Genomic DNA, 12,547 nt, shown 5'->3' on the forward strand with positions numbered 1-12,547 from the left:
TGTAGCTCAAAGTGCTTTTCACATAATCATTTCGGAGGAGAACGGAAACACAGATCTCATTTGGCATTTATTATAGTTTTGATTTAAAATGATTACTAATATTATCAACATGTTACAGTGTGTATTGCTCTTCCATGTATATCAATTTTATTTTAAGCCACATTCACACACAGGGAGATTTATCAGAAGTGTGAAAGAAAAAATAACCTTGTTGTTAATGGCAGCCAATCAGAGCTCAGCTACTGGGGTGTGTCCTAGCCTGGCTGGACACAGGAAGCTAAGGCTACTCCCCGCCCCAGTAGCCTCTGCAGTTAATTTACATATTACTAAAATAAAGTTTAGTTCCAGGTTCCAGGGAAACAAGTTAGGTTCCAGGGTTATTACATTACAGATTAGGGTGCGGTCACACGTGGCGTTTTGAACCCGTTTTTGGCCCGTTTTTAACAGTCCGTTAAAAAACGCATGCGGTTTTTAAAATGCATCTGTTTTTGACCGTTTTTTAAAGCATGCATTTTTTAACGAACTGCTTAAAAACGGACCAAAAACGGGTTCAAAACGCTATGTGTGACCGCACCCTAAAGGCAGAGGCAACAGGAGGAATCTACCATCAGGTCTACTTCACATAGTAGATTCCTCATGGCAGGTGTTTTGTACAGGTGTACTGCATTTTGGGAGGAATTGTCCCCTAATAAATATGCATAGGACTCTATAGATAAACAATGGTTACAAGAAAAACTAAGACATGTAAGGATATTTCAAGTGCTTTATGAATGTACATAATTTGTTTATTAAAGAAGACATGTCAGGTCGATTTGGGACCCTAAACCATCTACAGGTCCTTATGGACTTTTATACTTGGCTTGATATGAGTCCAATGAGGCACACTGGACTCACATCAGAAGATCCTGCACTGGCGCCTCCTTTCACAATGCGGCAAGAGCAACCAGGATAATGCCAGGTCTTCACTGCGCAGCCTGTATGTCAATGGTTAGCAGATGAGACCCAGGTTCTGGCCCAAATACTGATCTAATGGATTCTCCAGAGGATAGGCAATAAAAAAATCCTAGACAACCCCATTTATAGGGGTTATAAGGTGACTGAAGAACATGGATGCTCTTTTCCAAAAAGCCCCACACCTACCAGTTCATGCCTGGTATTGCAACTAAACTCAATTCATTTATATGCAGCTGAGCTGCAATACCGGCGCAAACCATGGTCAGGCATGGTGCTGTTTTTGGAAGACACCAACCTTGAAATGTGTACCTCCTATGGGTTTATACACACGGTCCCATGTAGCAGCTGGCTGTCCATAATTCAGGCCCAGGCGGGAAGCATCTGTCAATAATGGGCCACTTTGTGCCTCGTCTATAACACTAGGTGCCGTGTGCATGTAGCCTTAATGTGTAGTTTGTGTAAAGATTAGTAAATTTTTCAGCCTTTGAAACAGTTTTTGAAGTCCAACCCAAACTTGGAGTAGAGCCTCTCAATTATATGTTTTCAACTGGTTATGCCATAGGTTCAGTAAATCTAAATGTGGGAATGTAGCCTCATAATGCAAAAGTTTAACTTTTCCCCTGGCTGAAAAAATCCTGCGCATGCGCACGTGTTGGCTGATTAATGTGTCTACAGAATGTTTGATAGATGGGAAGGAAGGTTCATCATTTCATATACTCGTATCCTTAGGAAGACACTCTGATGTTAATCAACCTCTCTTCTTTCATTGATTACACATGCATACTCAGCCAGACCGAGCATGTATGTGCATGGGGATAGTTGGGAGGAATAGCTGTTGCAATGGTTGGTGACCATGTCTGAAACCTGCTGCAGCAGTCGGCCTTCTGTTCAGCTTGTAGATGAGTTTTGTATAAAGTTCATCCACAATTTCACTTCTGTATTTTAGCCGCTGATTTGCCTCATCACTGCATTCTCTCCTTATGGGGTTAAGAGCCAAATATTTTTATTAATTCAGGCTGAATTCATTATTTGTTTAAGGCAGCGTTCAGTGGAAGTGGCCGCTCTGGGCTCACGTCCCAGTTATTGAGGAAGTCCAATGATGTGTGTTTCGTTGCGGCACAATTATATTGTATCCTGTTTATCTTTGCTGCATGGGATGACCAGGAAATACGGCGATCGAAAAGCTGTACATCTTACACAACGTGGAGATCTGCTCCAACTCTGCAGGGGGGTATCTGTGATACAAAGCCTTGATAGGCACCATTTACCGCTATTCCTAATGGATTGGTGCTAGGGAAGTTTTGAATCTACCCTGAGCTTATTCCTGTTACTGCATTGTAAAACAGTACTGATCCAAGTACAGGTTTATGTAAAAATAAAATATGTATTCGCCTACTGGGAGCCAATTTCATCATGTGTGTATATGTGTATATATATATATATATATATCTGCAGCTATCTTTAATATGACACCAGCAGCATGTTTCTAGGTGCTATAAAACAGAAGATAGCGGATTTTAAAGTGACACTAACCCTGCAACCACTAAACTTTACTTTTCTCATCCCAATTTCACATGAGATGACTCCTATTTGCTTGACTTTGGTAGGGAATTTTTATAGGGAGACGGATGAGATTTGTAGTTTTGTGGGGTAAACATGGTGATAGGTTCCCTTTAAGTATTTGATGCTTACTGAAAGTCTGTGTGTGGCCTAAGCCTCCTGCCCTTTTATTTATGATTCAGCACAACATAACAATAAATGTACAATTCATCCTCTATCAGATACAAAACTTTGTACGTTTCCAATATACACTTATTGTAGAGATCCTTAACAGCTTATTTATGAATATACATTAGTGGTCTTTCACAGATAAATATAAATATACATTTTTTTATTATATTCCCTTTACAACTCCCCGCCCACCCCCCAGCGGCTGGTGAATCCTAGCTAACCAATGTCTATACTCTCTTTTCCTAATTCCACTACTCCCATAAACAATTCATCTTACTCCTCAAGAGCTTCATCAGCATCCATTATTCTCATATGGTCCATTCTAGTTCGCCACACTTGAAACCTAGGTGGATCTTTGTTTTTCCAATTATACAATATCATTTTACGTGCCATTAACAGACCTTCCATAGCCTCTCGTTTACCTTTTCTTGTACCAATTAGCCCCATTTCTGTTCCCAAGATACAGTTTTTAGCACTATATGGGACGTTACAACCACTGAGCACTCTGATGCCCTCTATTATGGCTTCCCAATATCGCACTAATTTTGGGCACCTCCATATCATATGTATTAAATCCGCATCTACAAGCTCGCACCTCGGGCACTTCTCTTTTCCCGATTGACCGAATTTATTTAACATTTTTGGTGTGTAGTGCACCCTATGCACCAAAAATATTTGAGATATCCTATATGATAGGTTCTTAGTGGAGCGTTTTATCATACACAATGAGTCATTCCATTCCTCTACTGATAGATCCGGTAGGTCCTTTTTCCATTTCTCATAACAATATGGTGCATTTCCCTCTAATATATCGTTATCCAATCCCTTACATAATTTTGATACCAAGCCTTTAGAGTTTTTTTGCAACCTCATTGTGTGTAAGATCGGATGTCGTGTCTCCCTAAAACCTACCCTTGTTAAAGACGCATTGAAGGCAAGCCTGAGTTGGGCATATCGTAACCAGTCCCTATCCTCCAGCTCAAATTCCTGTGTCATTTCTACCAATGTTTTGAATCTATTCCCGTATACTATCTGGTGCACATATTTCACCCCTTTTTCACACCAAAACCTTGACCCATCCAATGGGGCTAGAGTCCACTCCCCGTTACCCCACAGTGGAGTTTCTTTTATAAAACTCTCCCACCCTAAATCTAATTTAGTTTTTTCCCATACCTAGTGCATCAACGTGAACAGTGGATATTGTTCCTTAAATTCTTCCTTAGCCAAGACTCTTGACTCCAATACACTCCATATATTATATCCCTCCAAAAAATCATAATCCCTACCAAGTGCGTACCTAATTTTCATAATGTCGCAATCCATAATATTTTGTAATTGTGTAGCAATAAAGTATTTATTAAATTCAGGAAGAGCTAACCCCCCCCCCCTATCAATTGGTGCATATAATTTCTTAAGACTAATTCGTGCCCGTTTTCCCCCCCAGACCAGATCCCTCAGGAGATTCTCAAGCAGCCTAAAGCCTTTTTTCATTATTACTGTTGGACTATTCTGAAAAACAAACAAGACCTGAGGCAATATTACCATTTTACAAATAACCAACCTAGCTGCCATTGGCAAATTCATTTTCTTCCATATTCCTATTTTTTGTCTTATTTTATTCAACATGGGCTTCACATTCAAATTAATATAGTCCTTCAAGTTCTTGCTAATCACTATGCCGAGGTACTTCATTTCAGATACCCTGTTCAATTGCCCAGTTTTTGGAATTTCTCCAACAGTGTCATCCAACAAAAGATATGAGGACTTGCTCCAGTTAATAGAAATACCAGACAAGGTACCATGCTCACCTATGAGATCAATTACAGACTGAAGCATGTTCCCCGAGTGGTCCATGAACAAGAGCATATCGTCCGCATATAAATTCAGTCTGTCCTCGTTCGGACCTCTGACAAACCCTCTTAACAGTCCCTCGTCTCTTAATCTACAAGCCAGGGGCTCCAATGCCACCGCAAACAGCAGGGGGGATAGGGGGCACCCTTGCCTTGTTCCCCTATATAGACTTAGTGGAGCCGAGGCCCTCCCATTAATGCTTACTCTCGCTACATCCCCGCTATATAAGACTCTGACCCATCTAATGTACTGAGGGCCAAATCCCATCCTTTTAAGGACAGCCCAAATATAGTCCCATTTGACGCGGTCAAAAGCTTTGACCGCGTCCAATGGGACCAACATCCTCTTGCCCTTTATCTCACATGGTGTCTGTATATTCCACCAGGTTTTTAAAATATTATTACGGACCGATCTCCCTGCCATGAACCCTGTCTGGTCTTCGTGTATCACACCCGGTATAACCTTCTGTAACCGATTAGCCAGAATTTTTGCCAGTAATTTGTAATCAGTGTTCAGCAGGGAGATCGGCCGATATGCTTCAACCTCTTGAGCGTTTTTCCCCTCTTTTAAAAGCAGGGTAATAAGGGCTTCTCTCATTGAGTCTGGTAGCCCAGGGAGACGGATGAGATTTGTAGTTTTGTGGGGTAAACATGGTGATAGGTTCCCTTTAAGTATTTGATGCTTACTGAAAGTCTGTGTGTGGCCTAAGCCTCCTGCCCTTTGGCACAGCTCAGAAATTTCTGATACTGAATATCCGACACATTATCCACACAGTCTCCAATTCGCCATATTAATGCTATCACACATATGTGCACAATTCTGTTAAATACTGTATACAGTAACAGTTATATGTCATGCCACAAAGCATCATCAGAATACAAATGGTAAAAAAACTCATCGCTTATCTTGTTCTCATTTTATGATATTCTGGACCTGTCAGGAAATGTGACATGTTATGAGAATCGCATCTCAAACCTGATTTCTTCTTACTCGACATAACAAGCATCTAACACACAGGACACCAATTTTAATCATGTCCTGACATGTCGGGTGTCAGATGCATCTTATATTAAACATGAATTATATTTTTGTTTCTTGATTTGGCATAAAAACAAAAAAAAGCAAAAAAAAAAACGTAAAAATCTAGAACATTCACAGCTAAAACTTGGTATTAGCAATGTAAAGTGATTGTTTTTTTTGATCCATGTTTTACTAAACGATGTTTTCCTCCTATTTCAGATCAACGAGCTCAGCCATGTCCAGATTCCCATCATGCTGATGCCTGATGACTTCAAGGCCTATTCTAAAATTAAGGTGGACAATCACCTATTTAATAAGTAAGTTCTGTATTTGGCACTAATCCTGTACTTCTATAGATAAGTTGTTTGCTTCGAATGATAGAGAAGAGATTATACATTATATTATATGTGACCAAATGTTCAGTGTAGGGTTTAGTGTCGGCCTCGCCAGGATTCAATCCCGAAAGTGTGAGCATTCCCATTGCTGTTATTCCTTATTAATAATACAGCAAGAGAGCCAAACTTACAGGAAATTTTACTATGCTCTTATATAATACGACCTCTGGTAAACCCAAAGTGGCCACTGAAATGTTCAACGAGTATGTTAAGTCTTATGTTTAAAATACAGGCAGTCCCCGTGTTACATACAAGATAGGTTCTTCAATTTAATTTGTATGTAAGTCGGAACTCCAGACATAATTTTGTCTGGAGTTCCGACTTACATACAAATTAAATTGAAGACAATTGGATTTTCAAAATTTTGCGCTGTAATGGGGACAAGGATTATTAATAGAACTTCATTACAGACACCTTACAGCTGATCATTGCAGCCGGTGAGTAAAGTATCCAGAGAAAACACCAGAGGTTGCAGTGGTCAGAGAGGTCACCGGAGGTCATAGTGAGCAGAGAGGTACGTCTGTAACTAGGGGTCATCTGTGCCAGGTGTCCTTCAGTCGGGAACCACCTGCACTGGAATCCACAGTGAGAACATGGCCCTATTACTTGTATTCCACCAAGGAAGCCACCACCATCGTCCGTCGGGAACCCTTGAGTAATCGCCCTCGTGGACTAGAATTTTTTCTAAACTGTCTGTTCCGTTTAACCTTTTTATTTCTGCTATGCAGGAGCATTTCTATCCAAATCCTTTATTTGTAGCCCAAACGCAACATTATTTTTAGTCTTGACATTGAGGCTTGTGATACTATGAGTCAAGGTCATGCTCTTTACTACTTCTCTTGACTTTATGGACAGGGGAAACCCTAACAAGCACAGTTCCACTTTCTGTTGTGGATTCTGTTGCATGTTTTGATCAGCATGAAGGCAATAGTCTTTATATTTATTCTAAAATATAGACAACTATCAACTAATTTGTGTATATTCTTGTGGAGGGTCTGGATTTTGTTGTGATTGGCACTTTGTACCCTCTACTATTGAATCCTGTTTAGTTGTCATTTATCTGTAGCCACCACTGTTCCTCTGGGCTCCGGCGGGGTGAAGCTTGAGCACTGGGCACCTGCGAAGCACAGGGTATACATGTAAGGGCAGGCGGAGAGAAGCGCGACCATGTGGGGGCACACAGAGCGAAGCGTGACCATGTGGGGGCACGCAGAGCAACCATGTGGGGGCACGCAGAGCGAAGCGTGACCATGTGGGAGCATGCAGAGCGACCATGTGGGGGCACGCAGAGCGAAGCGTTACCATGTGGGGGCATGCAGAGCGACCATGTGGGGGCACGCAGACCGAAGCGTGACCATGTGGGGGCATGCAGAGCGACCATGTGGGGGCACCCAGAGCGAAGCGTGACCATGTGGGGGCATGCAGAGCGACCATGTGGGGGCACGCAGAGCGAAGCGTGACCATGTGGGGGCTTGCAGAGCGACCATGTGGGGGCACGCAGAGCGAAGCGTGACCATGTGGGGGCATGCAGAGCGACCATGTGGGGGCACGCAGAGCGAAGCGTGACCATGTGGGGGCACACGAAGTGAAGAGTGATCATGTGGGGGCGCATGGAGCGAAGCACGACCATGTGGGGGCATGCAGAGCGAAGCGTGACCATGTGGGGGCACACGGAGTGAAGAGTGAACATGTGGGGGCACACCAAGAGAAGCTTATTGGTTGTCGTTGAAATCATCCAGCTGTTGTATGGATACTTGCTTAAAGGCAGCGCAATATGGGGGGAAAAAAATTAAATGACCTTAATACTGAGGAAATAACATTCTAGGTAGCAAGTGTAATATTATCTAAAAGAAAAGTGACCGGGTCCGAGCTGCACCTCTACGTTATCTGTAACCCAGCATACAAAGATAACAGCTCCCTCTTAGGGAATTAGGAAGGAGGAGGAGTCTGTAGCACAAATGGCTGACCTTCAAAAGTCAGCTGATCACAAAGCTCCAGGACATGCGGGCAATGTGACATGTTCATTCTTTCTAGTAAATGCAGATAGTTAGTGGGAACCTGTCACCAGATTTTACCCAATTAAACTCCCAGCCCCCTAAGGTAGGAAATGAAATGTCCTTTCTAGAATTCCCTCATTTTTTTGTGAACCACAAGCCTGATGTGACCTGAGATTTTAATCTTGACTCACCTGTGGCAAAAATGACTCTTCTCAGCTCATTTGCATATTTTTTTTAAAATACGGAGGAGATCTCATATAAAAAGGGTGTTCTAGAATTCTAGAAAGGACATTTCATACGTTACCTGAGGAGAATAGTTGTCTAATAGCGTAATATCAGGTGACAGGTTCCCTTTAAACCCATAGGTCTATTTGAATTTAAATACCTAATTTTTTCTTCTTTAATTTACTAAATGAGATATCACCAGAAATGACAAGATGAATTTTTTACCAAGATTATAAAACGATTTCTAGTGACTTTATTAGGAATCTGAAATTAACATTTCAATAGACTTGACACAAACAGCCGCTTGATCCATAATTTACGGCTTTTGAGCTGTGCCGTGCGCTGGAGTTTTTCGGATTTGGAGACGGAGCCGGTGTCTTTTTTTACTCTCTTTATAAAATACATAAGTGAAAGATGAAAAGCGCGGCGTCGCACACCAGCGGCTGTGTATTGATTGTAGTGGTTTCAGCAGCAAATGAGGCCTCCGGCTAAAAGGCAAAGATGAATTATGGGCGACAATGGATTGTGTTTTGCTTTTAGTGATAACAAACAAAAACTCTTTGTTCTCGTGTATTGGAAGCTATTGTCAGGGTATAGGGATTTAAAGGACTGAACATGTTTTCTCGTTATGTTTTTGATTTCACTTATTGATTGTATTAATGTTGGGCAGAGGTTTTTTTATGTAGAGAAACACAGGTGGTATTCCTTTAACCCCTTAAGGACGGGGGATTTTTTTTGCTCATTTTTCGCTCCCTACTTTAAAAAATTCATAACTTTTTTATCTTCCGTGCACAGAGCTGTGTGAGAGCATATTTTCTGCGTAACAAATTTTAATTCTCTGTGACGTTATTTATTATTCCATGCCATGTACTGGGAAGCTGGAAAAAATTCCAAATGTGGTGAAATTGGCAAAAAGACGCCTTTGCGTCACTTTCTTGTGGGCTCAGATTTACAGCTCGCCATTTTCTGTCGCTAATAACTTTTTCATACTATGGTGTACAGAGATGTGTGAGGTGTTTTTTTTCGCAAAATGAGCTGAATTTTTCATTGCTACCATTTTGAGGACTGTTGACCTTTTTGATCACTTTTTAATACATTTTTTTATGTGATGCATAATGTTGTAAAAGTAGCGTTTCAGACACTTGGGCGCTATTTTCCGTTATAGGGTTCACCACTGCCAATAACCGTTTTTATATTTTGATGGATAGGCCATTTTGAGATGCGGCATTGTTTGTGATTTTTACTATTTGTTATATTTTATATCAGTTGCTAGGGAAAGGGGGCTGGTTTGAATTTTTATTTTTTTAAGTTTTTTTTATAATTTTTTTAAACCTTTAGGTCAATATTAGGTAATTTACCAATATTAACCCCTTAAGGACCAGGCCCTTTTTCGTTTTTGCGTCTTTATTTTTCACTCCCCAATCTATAACTTTTTAATTTTTCCATGTAGAGAGCTGTGTGATGGCTTGTTTTCTGCGTAACAAATTGCACTTCATAGTGATGGTATTTTTGGTATCTTTGTGTGATCCGAGGCTGTCATGGCAACGGACCGCCGCTCCCCGATGACGTCACGGTGAGCGATGATCGGAGCCAAGATGGCGGCGCCCAGCTCGGTAATGCCGCCGGCAGCTTTGCCTTCTTCATACTCCCCCATGCGCAATAAAACATACAAGTACGTCTTATTGCGCTATGGGGTTAAAGTTCAGGTCCGCTTTCTTGATATGTAAAGTGAAGCCTCCTGTCTTTTACCTCATCAGCCAGACATTCCTGACCATAAAATGGCCGCAGATGGAGGGTCATGTGATCTTATCTGTCCATCAGCAATCGCCCTGCCAGGACCATAATCGTAAGGTCCTGTCAGGGTGATTGTTCAATTGTCTTTTTCTTTTTAAAGCTGCAAAAGTTGTCACAGTGTAAGATTTACAACTAATCTCCTTAAATATTCTTCCAACTACTTCCCTATGCAGAAAAATGTAAAAAAAAATTCACATGCTATAGTAAGGTTGACCATTATTTGACCAAACTAGAGTTGTTAAGATACCAGAATTTGATATGTAGTAGCAAACTATAATATAGACGGTTGGGGCGGCAGCCCTGGGCCCAAGGCTTCAAAGGGCCCCGTAACTACCTAACCCCCCCTCTCCCCTGCCAAATTTGATACTGTCCTTAAGGGATCATAGAGGAACTTCCAGTCCTGAAATCATCATACATGTGTGCCATCTCACACGTATGTACGAGCACTTTCAAAACCTTCATAGATCCTTAAACTGAAGAACTAAAAGCCAAAGAAGAGGCCCCTGATTCTGTTACAGTATGCAGTCAGTAAATGTCAAACCAAAGAATAAAATTAGACTTGTGGAGGGAAGGGGCACATAATTTTCCTACAGCGCAGGGCCCATGGCAGTCTTAATCCCCCCATGCTTAATACAGCGTAACGATTCTTGAACTGTTCTTTAATGTTACCTGTTACTATAAGTATATGTGTTACTATAAGTATATGTGTTACTATAAGTATATGTGTTACTATAAGTATATGTGTACGTTTGGTCTCCAATTCATCATCATCGTCATGATGTGTGATGGAAGCAGCCACCGCACCAGCATTCTGTGAGATGTAAGAAGTTGTCTGTGGGAACGGAGATGTTGCTGGTGCTGTTGCCTCTTACATTAAACACGATGATTAAATATTGTTGACCGCTATTGTTTGCTAAAGGCTTCCTAACATTTCAGAAACATACAGTAAACAGAAGACACTAATCCGCTAGTCACACCCAGATTTCAATAGTCACAGCACGGATCAGACTGTCTAATCCACCATCGTGTTGCGGTTTCTTTTGACGAGGCCGGTGAGAAACTGCTTTGGAGCTTTTGGTTTTCTTCTGGATACTGTAGTTTTACGATCGGTACGAAGTAAATCTTCTATCACTCTACTGAAATCTGTCCATGCTTGACCAGCATGACCAACAAGCCGCAGACATAGTTCATGCTAGAATTTATCTTGTTTTTGGCACACATTTGGTGCAATTTAGGCCACAACCCTCAGATTATTCCGCGTTTGTCATACCCATCACAAAACAGTATAAAAACTGGTAAATCTGCCCAAAAAGGTGTCTGCTCACAGTACAAAAGTGAGTTGCAGAAATGCTGAATCACTTGATAAACATTCAGGGGTTATCCCTGTTATCCATGTTCAACTTATTTAAAGGACTGGCCAACCCCTTTAAGCTAAAATTGATGCCAGTTTCTGGCCTAATACCTCATGCACAGGAAAGGGGAATTGTAACGTGTATTAGGTGTTTTTTCAGCGTCTCGCACAGGTCCCAATGTGCTTATATGGGATCCTTTATGCATAATTTGGTACCTAGAGGAAAGCCCACTCCAAAACTTAGCCACGCCCATTTTAAAACTGATGTAACACTGGATTGTTGGAGGAATGTATATTTTTCTCTAATAGTGTCAAAAAGACAAATTTTAAAAAATCTGTCAATATCACAATTTAACACCATCCATACAAGCCTCATTCACATGACCATGTGTGCAAAAACAGGCTGCATCCCGGCTGAATCGGGCTGCAATGGGCAAGTGAGCACTGACCCAGTCACCCCCAACCCCCACCGTAGGAAATAAGAGGCCAAGACTCAATCTGGGAAGGAGGACCTGCTCTATAATTGGGGGCCTGGAGTTGGCCAAGTTTTTTTTTGTGTGTGCATGAGGCCTTATACAGGTTTGTGATACTGTTTTGTGTATATGGCCTTTAAAAATATCCCATTCAAACAATGGTCCAAAAATCCCTTTTTCTAAAAAGAAGCAAATCCGCTGGAAATAGGTGCCGTCTCCAGGAGGTCAATTATTTTTGGACAAGTTTTTAAGAATGACATAATTACACTATGTTCCCATAACAGTGTGAGTGTTTTATTAGTCAGAACCTATTCATTACTCTGAAAAATCAATTGTTAGAAAGACCTCTAATACTCAAAATACTATAATTTCATAGAAATATCTTTTAGAGATGGAATACTTGCATAAATTGTCCAAAAAGCTCTGTTCAGATTCTAACACCATTCCTAATTTGCATTTTAGAGAGAACATGCCTAGCCACTTTAAATTTAAGGAATATTGCCCCATGGTCTTCCGGAATCTGAGGGAAAGGTTTGGAATTGATGATCAAGATTTCCAGGTAAGACGATAGGAATGAATAGCTGAATGTGTGGTTACCCAATGCTGTATTACAATAGGATTATATTCGGATGACCTTCCCCTTTTATTTTCAGTTGTACAGATGTGACCCCGGCAAGAGATAATGTCAGCTGGAATTTTTTTGTTTTTGCTATTGTGATTTTTTCAGTGACATGTTCATGCACTTTCAATGTTGAC

At 41.1% G+C, this 12,547-nt stretch overlaps 1 protein-coding gene across 1 annotated transcript in view; it reads left to right on the top strand.

Annotated features, from left to right (window-relative positions):
* Positions 1-12,547, top strand: part of PIP4K2A (phosphatidylinositol-5-phosphate 4-kinase type 2 alpha) — a 97,432-nt gene that overhangs the window by 57,696 nt on the left and 27,189 nt on the right. The window contains exons 3-4 of the mRNA XM_072154174.1: positions 5,776-5,873; positions 12,254-12,350. Of these exons, the coding sequence (XP_072010275.1) occupies positions 5,776-5,873; positions 12,254-12,350 (195 nt within the window). The remainder of the gene's footprint in view (positions 1-5,775; positions 5,874-12,253; positions 12,351-12,547) is intronic.

The sequence above is a fragment of the Engystomops pustulosus genome, chromosome 5 (genome assembly GCF_040894005.1).
Source record: "Engystomops pustulosus chromosome 5, aEngPut4.maternal, whole genome shotgun sequence".
NCBI lineage: Eukaryota > Metazoa > Chordata > Amphibia > Anura > Leptodactylidae > Engystomops > Engystomops pustulosus.